Here is a 16,189-nt window from a genome sequence, read left to right on the forward strand (position 1 = left end):
CTAAACCCATATGACACCAAAACAAAGGGCATAAAATGGCCCACGTGTGGAGAGACAAAAAAAAAAAAGGCGTGCCGCGCGTGAGATGTCATATTCGGGAGAAAACGCCACCTCATCATACATATTCCTTTGCTTGCATTTCAAGCGTAATATACTCCACATCTACTCATCTCTCTATGTACATTAACACAACCCCCTTCATTTTCACTCTTTACCAAAGTAACTTCCCAATAACATATCTTTATAGGAATACCCCCTTCATTTTCACTCTTTACCAAAGTAACTTCCCAATAACATTTCAAATATGCATATCTTTATATACCCCCTTCCTTTCAACAAAAAAAAACATTTCAAATATGTTACAGTGCATAACTCTATTCCGAGGGGCAGCTCGAAGATTTTGACCACGAAAAACGAAGTTAACAAGAAAAAAATTATCAACACAAATACATCATATAGTGTCGAGTATTATGGATGTATACTACAAAAAGAAACTAAAATTGTAATTAGACAGAGCTGACCATTAATTAAAGTGGTAAAGAAGAAAAATCCATTCGTATGATTAGTTTTGGAGGAAATAATTTCTAGTGTGAATACAATTGTTTGACTATACATATCAATTGTGGAACATAGATAGACTTTTAAGGTCATTTAGGATAGCTTTCAACTGTAGATATCATGGACGTGTTTGAGGAGATACGAGTGTTTTGCACCTTGCCGTCTCAAGTTACAAGATTTATCTTCAAGAGCGTGGGGGCCTAAATACCGAATCAAATATAACAATTTAACAATGTGAAATGATTTGGAAAAAGAAATGAAATTTAATTGGTAAAAGTCTTGTGCAACAAAAATGAAGTGGCAAGTTCACTCCTGTCTTGTCAAAATTCAATTTGTTTTTTCAAATCAGACTATTAATAACAACAACTACTCTTTGGTCATGGATAATAAATTAGTTTGGGGTTAGCTTGTATGCTTAAAAACGTGTTATGAAGTTTAATACTTATTATTTTGTTTTTTCATGAAATGAGCGTAGTTTAATACGTAGAATTATTATTTAAAAATATTTGGGACTGTGATTTATATGAAATACAAAATCTAACTTTTGTGCAAAATGCATTGCTTATAGAAAAAGATTATGTTTGAACATATATAAGTTAAAAATCCATTAGTCTGGCAACATTTATTATAATAAATCAACTCAGTCGGTTAGGAGAGGGATAAGTCTGGTCGTCCATTTTGTTGGGAGATCACATCCGACGGCTGGTATGGGAAACCTAGTCAATAGATATGCCCTAACTGAGGTGTCGGAAAACAGATAAAAAGTTCAAATTTGAGCGCACTTATAATTACAATTTGAGACCCAGAACCCAGTTTGCCACGTATCAAAATTTCATTGGCTTCAGTTTTTGGAGTTTGGGACACCCAAAGATCTAATGGGTAGAATTGGTCCATCAAGTTGACTTAATTTCTTTCTTATATATATGTATATGTATAGTTCAACAAAAAAAAAATATGTATATGTATGGGTCGTGTGGGTCCATGAGAATGAGTGGGGATTGTGGACCTGAGGTGAGATGCGGTACTAATGGTGTGGCCGTCCAGGTTGCATCATACTGTTCCCTCTCGGTCTCATACTTTCCATTACTTTACACATTTGGACCTAATTCTATTATTTCGCCTATTAATAATATACTATCAAGAACGAAATTTACTGTTTGGGAAAATAAGACGTATTCAATCCTTCTTGTGTTACATGTAGAAATGTCGCTTTAACGTATAATGTATAGATCGTTGTATTGTGGTATAGAAGTCAGTGTCTTGAAAATGATTTCGGAACAATTTTGAAAGAAATTGTATACTCCAAGCAGTGACGAGCACTCTACAATAATTTACCACAACTACTGTTTTCTTCTAAGTAAAAACAAGGGTTATTTCCCTAATGGCCCCCTACTTTGTGACCAGCTTCCTGCCTGGCCCCCTACTTTACAAGAAATACCCATATGGCCCCCTTCCGTTATAACACCGTTACTCTCTCTCTTCCATTTCTTTTCTCTCTCCTCCAGCATGTTTTCTCTCTCTGCCACCTCGTTAAACCAGCCACATCATCGTCTTCACCGGCAGGGTCGTCGGCCGGCCAAATTTCCGGCCGGCGACCTTCAAACTTTTTTTTTCTCTCTCTTCTCTCTCTCTCTCTAAAAAAAATATATATTTTTTTAAATTCTCTCACCTCTCTCTCTCTAAACTCCGGCGAAGGGAAACCTTCGCCGGAGCTAGGTCTGTTCATCACGAACAGACCAGATCAGGGTCTGTTCGTGATGAACAGACATCTGTTCATCACGAACAGACCAGATCGTGGTCTGTTCGTGATGAACAGAGGTCTGCTCATCACGAACAGACCACGATCTGGTCTGTTCATCACGGACAGACCCAGATCTGGGTCAGTTCATCACGAACAGACCCTGATCTGGTCTGTTCGTGATGAACAGACCTAGCTCCGGCGAAGGTTTCCCTTCGCCGGAGTTTAGAGAGAGAGAGGTGAGAGAATTTTAAAAAAAAATTTTTTTTTTTTTTTTTTTAGAGAGAGAGAAAAAAAAAGTTTGAAGGTCGCCGGCCGGAAATTTGGCCGGCCGGCGACCCTGCCGGTGAAGACGATGATGTGGCTGGTTTAACGAGGTGGCAGAGAGAGAAAACATGTTGGAGGAGAGAGAAAAGAAATGGAAGAGAGAGAGTAACGGTGTTATAACGGAAGGGGGCCATATGGGTATTTCTTGTAAAGTAGGGGGCCAGGCAGGAAGCTGGTCACAAAGTAGGGGGCCATTAGGGAAATAACCCTAAAAACAAATGTTATTTTGTTTGTGCTTCACAGAAAAGTCAAGCCAACTAGAAAACGTGAAGGAGAATATAAGAGCGTTGGAGATAACCTCAGAAAAGATTGTTGGATGTGCTTATCCCACGAATAAGTAGAAAACAAGTCAAATAAAATTCTTGACATAGTAAAAAAAGAGTTTTATTTTACATCCCCCAAACCCAAATCCCCGAACCTGTCGTGCACGTGTGTTTGTGCACTTGTGGGGACTTCTCTATTCCTTTTAGGTGTTTTAAATAGATTGTCGAACAATCTATTATAAACACTCACAAGTTTCTCTAGTAATGTAACGTTAGGATTTTGGGTAGCGAAGGACAAATGGCTTCGAGAACCCTCTCCCAACAAGTGGGGTTCCTACCATGTGCAAACAAAACAAATGGACTCCACCAAACTTTTATTACCCAACACACCGCTCCCATGAACAAGGATTCTGGTGGTATTTTCTGAGTCACATCTCACTTTGTGTTACATGTTTTCCTTTTGATGCAATTTTGGGAAATGCTTGGATTTGTGCCAATGTTAACTTAAAAATGTGATTTAAATACTTCAATCTTGTGGAAAATTTATTTATTTATGGGAATGGAAAGATCAATTACTTAGAGAAATGGATGTTATATCAATGTCTTTTTCTAGTGTTATACCTTCAAGAATAATTTTTATAAATCCAAATGAGACCAACCTATGGATTTGCTATACCTTCTCACTTTCGAAATTTCAAACGAAATAACTTATACCAAATTATTATGCATCCTTAAGAATTCAGATGTTAATTTATTTTTATTCGGAAATAAACGATTATATGTAGACATCATACATCAAATAACTTGGATACATAATAAAGATGAAATATGTTCGCAATTTGTTACGGGGTTGTTGTTGAAACACTCTGTAATATCTGAAACACAAGGGGCATAGTACTATAAAATGTAATCCTAACTCCTCTCTTTCTCTTCATAACATCCATGTAACGGAATTTACCAATCTATAGATGGTCTGTTTTGAAAAAAAAAAAAACACACATGGGGCTTGCATTTTGTTCATTTGACTATTCAAACACATTAATCCAGACGAAAGGGTCCCTTTGCATGCATGTATGCATTTAGTAGAAGTCTTGGTTGGTGTACTTAATTGGATTGTTATTGGGGTTTTGGGTTCACAGGTGATCAAAATAATCAGCTTCATTCATCTCTATTAACTATGTGTCCCCCACGAATCAGTCTTCTTCCCCCAAAACTGACTAAAACCTTTAGGTATCCACAAAATTAATAGCTTCCATTCATTCTTCCTCCCTAAAGTTTTCATTTTCATCAATCAACATATAGATACATATAATGTCACAAGGACATAAATATTTCTCCCTTTTGACTTTTTTTGTCGTCATTACAGTTTGATTTTCATTTTTGAATTACAGACTCTAAGTCAGGTCGATGCTCACTTGTTTCTCATTTTTTTTTCTTCAATACATATGGAGAACGGTAGAAATTCACACAATGTGAAAGTTGTTAGTGTTAGTATAAGTGTATACACTCATTGTATTTATCTTTGCTGTCAAGGGTATTCATGTAATTGTAATTCTCCTATTACTTCTATAAATTCATCTCATACCCTACATTGAGGGTATCTTGACTTCAACAACTCACATGGTATCAAGAGCCACCTTTCCTTAACTTTTTCTTTTGGTTTTCAGTGCCACTTTCTTCTTCTTCATTCTTTTCTTCCAAACTTTCTCTTCACTCTCTTTTTTAATGGCCGACTCCACTCTCAACACTCCTTCTCCTACAGTCATCTCTATTAACTATGTGTCCCCCACGAATCAGTCTTCTTCCCCCAAAACTGACTAAAACCTTTAGGTATCGACAAAATTAATAGCTTCCATTCATTCTTCCTCCCTTAAATTTTCATTTTCATCAATCAACATATAGATACATATAATGTCACAAGGACATAAATATTTTCTCCCTTTTGACTTTTTTTTTGTCTTCATTACGGTTTGATTTTCATTTTTGAATTACAAACTCTAAGTCAGGTCGATGCTCACTTGTTTCACATTTTTTTTCTTCAATACATATGGCGAACTGTAGAAATTCACACAATTTGAAAGTTGTTAGTGTTAGTATAAGTGTACACACTCATTGTATTTATCTTTACTGTCAAGGGTATTCATGTAATTGTAATTCTCCTATTACTTCTATAAATTCATCTCATACCCTACATTGAGGGTATCTTGACTTCAACAATTCACATGGTATCAAGAGCCACCTTTTCTTAACTTTTTCTTTTGGTTTTCAGTGCCACTTTCTTCTTCTTCTTCATTCTTTTCTTCCAAACTTTCTCTTCACTCTCTTTTTTAATGGCCGACTCCACTCTCAACACTCCTTCTCCTACAGTCATCTCTTCCCCAACCTTATCCTCCTCCACTGTTTCCACTCTTCCTTCTCTCACTAACATCTCGAATCTCATCTCCATTTGACTTGATAGCTCCAACTACCTTCTCTGGAGGAGCCAGCTCTTACCTATTCTTCACTCTCAATATCTATATAAGTTTGTTAATGGCACTTTTCCAGCCCCTCCTGAACATCTCCCCTCATCTTCTGAAATCATTACTCCTCTACCAAACCCTGACTATGCATACTAGTATAGAGTAGACCAGATGCTTCTTTCATGGCTTAATGCCACCTTGACTGAACCAGTACTCACTCAGGTTCTAGGTCTTACTTCTTCTAAAGCTGTTTGGGAGTCTCTAGAAAGAACTTTCTCTTCACTTAACTCAGCCAGACTCATGAATCTAAAGCTCCAGCTCCAAACAACTAAGAAAGGCTCTTTGTCTATATCTGATTATCTTCTTCGACTCAAATCTCTCTTTGATTCCTTTGCTGCTATAACCCATCTTGTGGTTGCTAGATGGGGAACAACAACTTGGGAGCCAGGCTTTTAAGTGCAAAGGTAGAGGGGTCTTAGTAGCCGGATAACCGAGTCAACGAGCCTATGGATAAAAGTCGAGTCGATATCGATACTCAAGATAAAGAGCTGGTACCGGTAGTCTAATAACCGAGTAAAAGACAAACACGGATTGATCTGCACAAAACAAATAGAACCGTACAGTCCTAGAACACTAGAGTAATGTTGGCCAAAGAATCTCTGACAGTCAAGTAAGTCACCGAATAGTATAAAAAGAAAAAAAAGAAAGAGAGTAAGAGGGGGAGACTGACTACCCAAGGTATCACCTAGTAATGGCGTCAGAGTGTGGTTTGGTTATTCATAGAAGAGTCGCAATCTACTGGACTGACAGAGTAGGTCTGACGGATTAGGTTGTCGAGATAGACTCGTAGTCTACTGGGGTATGATGACTGAGTTAATTGTCGGGATAGACTCGTACTACCAGTCGGCAGACTCGTTAGGGCATCAGAAGAGTAGACTGAAAAAGCAGGACGATTAGAGGGCTTCCATGAAAATCCTATGTGGAGTGTATCTACCAACGGCAGGTTCAACTAGGTTTCAAGCTTCCACGTAGGACAATAGGTTAAAGTGTAGGTAAAGAGCAAAACCTTAATAGTGATATCTTAGTGATGACAATGGTGGTGCTTATTCAATTCATGATGTACTTCATATCTATCATATTAAAACAACTCAGTCGGTTATACAGGGGATAAGTCTGACCGTCCATTAATTAGATCGAACGACTGATATAAAATCCTCTTAGTGTAATTTGACTTAAAACACAAGGGTATTAGTGTAAACAATTAATTATTTTTGAATATTCGGTTACAATCTCCCTAAAATAACTATATCTCAGGCATCTTCTCACTCACGATTGCACATCCACTTTCCCCTTAATTTTAGTGATTCGGTTAGACTTCTAAGTCAGTTCAAAATTCTGGCTCCTACATTTCTCTCTATAAATATGGTTATCCCTCTCTCCTCTTCAAACACACGGTTATCTCTCTCTCCTGCAATTCTGTCTGATTTATGTTGTAAGTTAAATTTATTTTTCTTCTCCTCGAAGGTGTTAGCCAAGAGGGATCTTCTCCGTCCGTAGGACGGGGAGGAAACCTAGTTCTATTCATAGTGTATCGATGCTATGTAAATGTAACGGTCCAGTGTCAAAAAATGCATTCGCTTGTCCTTTGACTGGAACAGAATATACCTTTGATATGTGTACATGAGAAAAATGGTGAGTGCATCTAACATTTTCCTGCCTCTAATGTGGGGTAGCATATAGAAATTCCAATGTGCCAATAGAACTTCCTTAACTCAAAACCCAACCAAATCATCTTGGGACATAGGTCCCGCCCAAGCCCAGCATGGAAGTTTACAAATTTAAGCCCGGATATTTTATTGAGTTCAGACACTTACTGCTTAAACAAGTCTATGGACCAAAAAAAACCATTTATGTTTCATGTGTGCCTACAACAAAAATTGTGTGTGCATATAAAATTTTTAGATGAACTCCCATGGTTTGTGTTGGTTACAACTTACAAGTACTTCAGCTCAACCGTTAACGATTTTGATAACTACAAACTTAATATAGCATCAGACTTATGCCATACATAGTAGGCGACTAAACCTTGCTCAAAATCCAAATGCCGCACTCAAAGAGTTACAATAAAGGGCTTTTAAGAATAATCCCAAATAAACAAAGAACTAGCTAATAACCAAATAAATAGTATAGTCTACCTAGCTACTCATTGTTTTAAGTTAAGTTACAAAGGATTTTGACAAAAGAAAGTTCCCAGCTGATGTGGCGGTTGTGGTTTGAAACTTTGACCAAATCTAGACCGTTGAGAGATGAATATCACAACCGCCACATCTACTGAGAACTCTCTTTTGTCAAAATCGTTTGTAACTCTAGCATTTCCCGATCTAGAATCCTTTCAATTCACCATTTTAGTTCTGTGTCACTTGGTTGGGTCCTTCAGGTTTGAGATCTTCCCCGTCACGCTTCTTCTTTTCCCCTCACTTTTCATTTGATCTTTATCTAGTCTTTGCATGTTTGCATCAATCCTTTGTTTATATATATATATATATATATATATATATATATATATATATATATGCAACTGAAATTGTACCACTAAGCTTACATATGTTGTGCGAAACGCCTTTGTTTTATTTTGTTAATCTAGATATGAATGGTTCTTCAACTGTGGTTGGTAATTGGTAATGCAACTATGGGCGCTTGGTGACTTTTTTTTAACTTCATTACAATTTTGTTATGGTTGAGACTGACACTATGTATAATGTAAAACTAGTTAATAAGATAGTGATAGTCTTTTTCATCAAAAAAAAAAAGATGGTGATAGTCTTTACTATTGTGCTATTTTATTTTTTGTATGGGCAGGGACGGATTCAGGATTTTCACTTACAGGGTGCGAACTTATATACCTATTTTTTTTTTTTTTTTTGCAAACAAAGTAATTAACAAAATATTTGTATTCATTAATTATATTAATTCATCAACAATTACAAACGCATTAACCTTTACAAGAGTTCATGTTTTGAAATGTTCTGATAATCGACTCATTGTCAATTTTACTAAAAATTGCTTTTCAATAAAGACACTACTAAACTATTGTTCAACCACGAATCACTCTTAGTTTCCACCAATGGTCTAGCAAGAGCTTCAATCCCATCCAAATTTGGAAAATCATCATTCTTCCTCATACCGTAAATGTAATTATCAAGCTGAGAACTAAGTAGCGTAGGGCAAATCCTCTAGATGGACTCAAACACGCCATACAACAAAACAACTCGGTACTTTTGAAAAAGTATTCAGTTCTTGAAGTTGAACATCAATAAAGATAGTTGGATCAAATGAATTTAAACATAAAATACTTAAAAATGCTTATAATTCTTAAACATAAAATACTTAAAAATGCTTATGGAGGGATTCGATCCCATGTTCTCACACTCACAGATAAAATCTAAATCACACCCTAACCACTATGCCAAGTCCTTCTTCATGTCAATATTGTATATCGTTAGATACATATATATATTTATATATACCTATACTAAAAAAAGTATTTACTACTATTATTATTTTTCGGGGGAATCCATGGGGTGCGTCCGCACCCCCTCGCACCCCCATGGATCCACCCCTGTGTATGGGTCAGACTTGTCTCTAACTTTTTTGGTTTTACAATGTGTTATATCTGGTGAAGCTAATTTTATGGCAATGTGTCAGCTAAATATGGATCCTCCAAGCTGTTGGAGGACGAGTAATTTGGTCGCTCACAGTCGACTCTACTTCGAATACACTTTTTTTTATATATTCGTCGGGGAAAACATATCCGTACGCTGAGGTAACTTAATTTTTAATAGACTCTTTTGAGTAAAAAATAGTATTAATGATCGGATACCTACTTGTCAAACAATTTTTTTTTAGTTGTACTTGTACATCATAAACTCTACCATGCTACTGTAAGCAAGTTGCCAAGATGGATTCATAAATGTGAAACTTTTCTTCTATGTTGTGATGGTGTGGCATTCAATATGAACACAAATTGAGCCTCATCATCACTCTATCACAATGCCATTAAAATTCTTTGGTGGAAGAGGATAAAGTCGAAGTGGTACATAATAACATCAATGTCGAAAGACTCCGACAATACTTTCTCTCTCTCTCTATCTATCTCTTTCTTTCAAGTATATATCACTCTTTACTTTCTCTTATTACTACCAAGTCCCACGAGATACACTAACAGAGGTGATTGATAAGTCTACATCTAAAACCAAATTTTCGTGTGTTTATTTTGTATGGATCACTCCACATTTCCACCTCCCTTCACGTGTTAATTAGTTGTGACTGAATTGTCACTCTTCATTTTTAGATAAGAAGTATTTTATTTTCTAATCCACTAATTTTTATAGATAATAGTATAAGATATTCATATAATATTGTGTCAAAATTATTCAATTGAAATCAAATGTATAGGCGATAAAAGTTATAATAAAAATAAAAAGATAGGTGTTACAAGTTTTTTTTTTTTTGAGAGTTAAACCAGAATTTCATTCATAAGTAGGAATTCGATCCAATACTTTACATCGTTTTGAGACTTTTGACGCCTTTGAGTACAACATGGATTTACTAAGGTAAATTACAACATGAAACTTACAAAAGTAAAGACAACATGAAGGGAAAGGAGTACAATATTACAAAAACAAAATAAAAAGACCCAACATGTAAGAAGAATGAACCAAGTAGAGACGAATTATGGTTGCATCAAGAACACCACCAAGTTTTTCGTAGGACATTTGATGTTAAGAGGCATTCCAACTCCTTCATGAACAACATAAGCAACTCTTGTTCTTGCAAATTGTCTTGCTAAAAACTCATGAGAAAGTCATCATCAGATTCATTATCGTCATCGTAACTATCTCTTCTCTGATTACCTCAATGATCTTGCCTAAGAACCCTAGACCAGTCCGGTATGTAACCGACTAAGATGATACGATAGTTCCACCACCAGATGGATGATCATTATTGTTAGTAAGAATCGTCGTTGAAGACTTCTTCATAAATCTGGATGAACGTCGAATCTGTTTTTTGAACTAAAGATCGGTTGACGATTTTTTATTTGAATTCCATTTAGGATCTGATTCGTCGAAATCGAACATAGTGTCTGAAGATTTAATCATTCGATTTGCTCTCTCTACATGATGACTCATAATATGGTGACTCAAATAATTTTTCTTAGTGGCCATTGAAGAAGAAAGAGAGGTTAAGATCAAAGAGTAATAATTATTTCTCTTTCTAGCTTCTGAATTCATCTTCCTTCATTCTAATATATACTCCAAATACCTTAAACAGAGGGAAAACACTAAAGTGGGTAACATCCCCTTCGAAAGTGAAGGAAAATCCAAAGGAACCCCTCCCTCTAGCGATGCACGCAGAACTTGTGTTTGTCTGCAAAAACGGTTAGTGAGAGAGAGAGAGAGAGACAGAGGAGGAAGAAAACCGTGTGAGTGGTTTTTTTTGTTGGCTGTTACAAGTTGAAAATCGATTGGAATGCTCAATCGTAAAGTACACTATGAATTCCATTCTCCTAAAAGTGAGAAAAAATATAATAATAATAATCTATATAATAAAACATAAAGGAAAACATTGACGGAGATAAACATCATTTTTTAATAAAGGATATTGTCTAGAAGCCCTTCCTAAAATGTAAAGTATAATCCTTTTTAGAAATAAAACAACCTAGTTAAAGAAAAAAAATAACCGTGTCGTTAGGAAGAAAAAAATAATTAATTTAAGAAAAAAGAATCCAAATAAATAAACAATAAGTGGAATACCAAAAATTAAAGTGCATGAATATAGCAATAATAAATATATAAAGTCGGGTGACATGTTTGGGGGGAGCGCTTAGAACAACATTATGTGGCGATTCTCGAAACACTGAATTAAAATTTCTTCTCATTTAATTGATACAACTGTTCGTCCCCTCATACCCTAGGGCACGGGATATGTCTTACTAATAATAATATGATAAAGAGGATATAATTTGAAAATAATAGTTTGGGGTATCATTTCCACGGTAAAACGCTTCCACTTGTTATACAGTATACAAATGACTTTTTTTTTGGACACAGTATACAGATGACCTTTTTTTTTGTTGAACTGTATACAGATGACCTTACTTAAGATTATGTGAAAATGATAATTTATTATACAAATACGACCACACGGATAAAAGGAATAGTATATTTACAACTTCAATTTTCTATAGAATTTAGAACTAGATAAAAACTCGGCGAAGTTCATTGTTGCAACCAAAGGAATTTGTTGAACACAGCCAAAGGAATAGTTGATGTATCAATCTTTTTACTAAAAAATATATTAGTGTAGTAGATATTAATGGTCTGATAAACTCATAAACAACATAGATGTAATTTGGAATAGAAACTCAAGTGGGGCAAAAAGCATTTCAACAAAGTAAGAAAGTGGGTCAAAGCATATGCATGATATAAATTTATAGCTTAAATTTTAAACATGTACAAAACATATGGGGCCAACAACTAACTTCCATTCCCTTTAACAAAAAAAAAAACTAACTTCCATTCGATTTTCTCTTACTTGCTTACACATTTTTCTCCTAAATTGGGCAAGAAATAATAATTATTAGTGAGAAAATTCAACTTTCTTTCAATTGTTTTGGGGCCAACCTCTTCAAGTTGTTGCTAGTGCCAAAGAAAGAATCTAAAAACCCAACACCTTCAAAGTAATAAATGTATAAAATAATGGCAATCCATTCATTGATTTTGATATTCCAAAAAATTAGAATTCTGCACACCAAAAAGAATAGATGAAAAATAACATATATATGCTTACTCTTTTAAAATTGTTACAAAAGTGTTACTGGATCAAAAAGCTCCAAACACATTAAGATTAGAAAAAACAAAAGACAGTAGAAGTAAACAAATTAACATCGATAACAAAACAAAAAAGAAGGTAATTTAGACCAAAAATTTCAAAAAAAAAAAAAAGATTCAGAAGTTCTTCTTCCACGTCTAATTTGTTGTGTCTGCAGATTCTATTCAAGGTTTTCAATCTTGGCCTTCGCCAAACACCATGACTGTTGTTTGTTTTTTTGAGCAGAACCTAAATCGGAATTGCCTGAGAAACTTGCACTTCTTTCTGGTGATTTCTTGCTCATGTTATTGTCGCTGTAAGGTGCAGTATTAACCACCCTGCAATTAAGTGTCGTTAGACAGTTAGATTATGCCAAAAATATATAATAGTAACTTAATATGGTATCTTACTCTTACGGTGGTGTCTATTTTTCCTACTCGACAAGACCCAAAATCACCCCAACTAGGCCATCTAGATCAGTCAAATGCACGAGTCGGGTAAAAACAATCACCACCTTAATCTTAATTAAGGAGTAAAATTGGTAAGCCACTAGCCCGTTTTTTAATGCCCATTTTGTAGGGGAAACAACTCTTTTTTTTGTTGAAAAAACAAACTAACCCTTGAACTGCAGGTTTCATTTATAGCTACCTATGATAGAGAGCTAGATCTAAAAATTACCTCTCCTTGCGCTTCTCCAGAAACCTGGCAAGTGAAGCTTTACGAGCTTGAGGTACAGCTGGAGAAGAAACAAGTTCATGATTAAATGTGAGATCCATGAAAATTATAGAACAAAATTGATTCTTATTCTAGAACATTTGAAGACACTCATTCGGTCAGAAACCAAGAACGGTACAAGCTAAGCTCAAATACCTGCAGGCCTCAAAGTTGCAGCATTTCCAAGTGAAGGTGCGAGTCCTCTTGGAGATTCTTGTTGGCTACTAGATGCCATCAAAGATCCTACAGATTTTGCTGCCATCAATTCGTTTGAGCCACTGCATCCACTTGCAGATTGAATACCTGGATGTGAAGTAACAGACATAGGGCTTGAGAGACCTGAGCAAGGTGATGTATTATGGGATTGATTTCCGTGGGCAACATCAGCTCCTACAGGTTTTGGGATTGGTGCATGCATTTGCATTCTAGGGGTTGCTGGATTAAGGTTCGGAGTAGTCCCATTTCCGGCCAAGAACATAATAGCTTGAGCCTAAATAAAAAGAGCAGTAACAACAAATTGAGACCTTGTAGATAACAGCACGAAAAGGGAGGGAAAGAGAGGCATACCTTCTCAGGAGAGACATCATCATAGACATTCACCGAACCACCATAAAAGATGGTCAGCTGAGTGGAGGAGCTTACAGGCTTTGACATATTCCTACATGAAAGTTCAATTTGGGTTCAGCATTTGTGAGACATGGATGGTAAAAAATAAAAAGATTGACATGTTCCTACTTACAACTGTGTTGTAAACTATGAGTTATAAAGAGATCGTAACCCTTATTGTACTATCTGCAGTAACATACCTCTGATCCGTAACCCCGGACATTGAACCAGAAGCTGTGAGATGTGGAGACATAACTGGAACTCCTCCTAGTGGGTGTTGCCTCACATTACTACTACCTGCAAAGGGATGTCCACCAGAGGAGACTTGACCTTTGAAGAAAGGATTGCTCATAACTGAAACTGTGTGGTTTGAGACCGAATACGGCCTAATCTCATTAGAACGATGGGTAGAATATGGATCAACTTGTTGCACAGGATAAGCTGTAACTGCATAATGGTTACCCACGTGCCTATCAGCATTAAAGTTCTTCTGCAAACCAAAGAGACAGAAGAATGTCAAGATCAATGACGATTCAGAGAACCTATATTTCGAACTAACTCATAAAGTTTGTATAAGAGCAAAGAAATTAAGTTTTCGTATCGAACCTGAACTAAACTAGCATAGGCTTTCTGGCTTGCATCAAAAGCATCTGAAGTTGATATAGACATAAAGCCAGATGATACATTGGGGTCATTAGCCATCTTTTTAGGTCTCTCTTCTTGAACGCTTCTGAAAGGCATGAACTGGGGTAAGGCAGATACCTTATTGGAGTATGGCCACTGCATAGAAGATCCTCTCATGGAAACTACAAGGTCAAAACAATAGGTAAGAAAGATGATTTTGTTGCTCCGTGATAAAAAAAAAAAACAGAACACCTATCTTCAATCTCTAATTTACCTTCCTATTTGATTATCCTATCATTGATTGTAAACATTGCACAAACATAATTCAGATCAGACTTAATCGTTACACTAAAAATTCAAATCAAATTTAATTTTTTCTAAGTAGCAAGATAAATGGTTTTTAAATCTTCAAAAAGAAAACAGATGTAAACACTTTCTAAGATTTGTATTGAACCCAATGAAGAATACTACTAACCCAATCACAAACTAGATCAGAGTGTTCAGTAATCCCTTCAAATTATCAAAAAAGGGTATTCTTTAGAATTGATGAATGAACTCAAATGAGATGCCTCTTGGAACCTTGAAATAGAAATCAAGGAAAATTCTTGATATTCAACTCCTACAAAGGAGGTGGGTGAGGGTGATTAAATCTTATAATTTTTGGTTCATACAGCTTATACAAGTGGGATTATAAAAACCATGGGTGATATAAAAACTCAACAACTAAAATAATATAGTAGTAATAGAATTAGAAATTTTGATTCTTGAGTTATTAATGAAGTTTAATAATAATATAAAATGCACTACTTCCAAGTATGAACTGATTCAAAGATGACTTGAAGTTAAATGTTGCATATTAAATAAAAGAAAACACAGAGCACATGTTAATAAAATATTATTCACAAAACTACAATAAAAGCAACAAATAGATTCCTTCATCCTTCACCACCACCCCCATGTGCCCTAATTGAAGGAAGGGCTATGTCCTCATGGTACAAATTCAAATTAAAAACCCTAGTAATTAACTCTTTACTAATTTAGTGAAAGAAAAATAATGATAGATTAAGTAATTATTGAAACAAATTTATATTGTAGATCCCAAACCTAACATTTAAGACCCCACAAAAATCAATTTTTTCCAAGATTAGTCCAGGCGCACATTAGCAAATAAAAAAAAGGGCATAAATAGTAACAAAATTTAAATTAGAACTAATTACTTTGTCACAACTAATCATGAAGTAGTAATTCCCAATTCAACAGAACCAAATTCTTAGAAGAAAAAAAAATCAACTTCTAGCAGAAAATCTGAGCGTTGAAGCAAAAAAGTTTTAGGATTTAGAAGAGAAAAATCAAAGCTAAGTGAAGCAAGATCATGATTTACTCAGTTAATTCTCGATTTCAAACAACGAACTCTCAGAAAATTAAATCAAAAGTTGGAGATTTCTACTCTAATTTGACATGTTTGACTCGATAATACTAGAACTCAGAGAATTGAAGTTTAAGAAATTAAATCAAAACGAAGGAACTTACCAGCATCTCTAGAATCATCATCGACAATTGTTATTGAATCCTTAGAACTCAAACCTAAAAAATCTCTCTCCATGGTGAAAGTCACGGTAGCTTAAGATTACAAGATTGGAACTTGAAAAACCCTAAAAATTTCTTCAATCAAACAGACAAACCTGAAAAGCACTTGAAACTTTCTCTCAGGTACTCTTTGTTTTCTCTCTCTCTCTCTCTCTCTAGAAATTAAAATGGAGTTGAAAAACTTTCTCTTTTGAATCCGCCGAAATGAGATTTTAGCATTGAAGAATTGATACCGGTTGTTACGGTTACTAGCCGGTGAGTAACCACGTGCGTGAGTTTCTAACAACTAAAACTAATAATCGCCACGTTGTTAAAGAAGTCCTGACAATTTGTTTCCTCGCCGAGTGTGATAATAGATTAATCGTGGCCGTTTGATTTGCCGTAATCTAATCTTACTTCACATGATTATTGTTGAGCTTTGATAATGCCAGGATCTTTTTCCT

The 16,189-nt window shown here is 35.4% G+C and overlaps 1 protein-coding gene across 2 annotated transcripts; it reads right to left on the reverse strand.

The window, feature by feature from the left end:
• Positions 1 to 12,165: 12,165 nt before the first annotated feature.
• Positions 12,166 to 16,189, reverse strand: LOC147563661 (protein TIFY 6B-like). 2 transcript variants are annotated; one of them, XM_086639408.1, is made up of 7 exons: positions 15,690 to 16,189; positions 14,142 to 14,341; positions 13,736 to 14,025; positions 13,497 to 13,587; positions 13,086 to 13,419; positions 12,894 to 12,951; positions 12,166 to 12,553 (listed from the first exon to the last, which is right to left on the reverse strand). In XM_086639408.1, the coding sequence occupies exons 1-7, from the start codon at positions 15,760 to 15,762 to the stop codon at positions 12,397 to 12,399; spliced, it is 1,203 nt and encodes a 400-aa protein (XP_086495534.1). In that variant the 5' UTR covers positions 15,763 to 16,189; the 3' UTR covers positions 12,166 to 12,396. The 2 variants fall into 2 exon arrangements, with proteins under 2 accessions (XP_086495534.1, XP_086495543.1); XM_086639417.1 differs by lacking the exon at positions 15,690 to 16,189 and adding an exon at positions 14,635 to 15,139.

Source organism: Eschscholzia californica, unplaced genomic scaffold (assembly GCF_041429995.1).
Source record: "Eschscholzia californica isolate CP2 unplaced genomic scaffold, dmEscCali1.0.p SCAF_1, whole genome shotgun sequence".
Lineage (NCBI taxonomy): Eukaryota > Viridiplantae > Streptophyta > Magnoliopsida > Ranunculales > Papaveraceae > Eschscholzia > Eschscholzia californica.

Excerpts from the sequence above, each read along its gene's own strand:
- LOC147563661 (XM_086639408.1), bottom strand. The coding sequence starts at position 15,762 with ATGGAGAGAGATTTTTTAGGTTTGAGTTCTAAGGATTCAATAACAATT. Across the intron at positions 13,588-13,735 it reads TCCGGGGTTACGGATCAGAG|GAATATGTCAAAGCCTGTAA; the intron begins GTATGTTACTGC and ends ACTTTCATGTAG. Across the intron at positions 12,952-13,085 it reads TGCAACTTTGAGGCCTGCAG|CTGTACCTCAAGCTCGTAAA; the intron begins GTATTTGAGCTT and ends TTTCTTCTCCAG.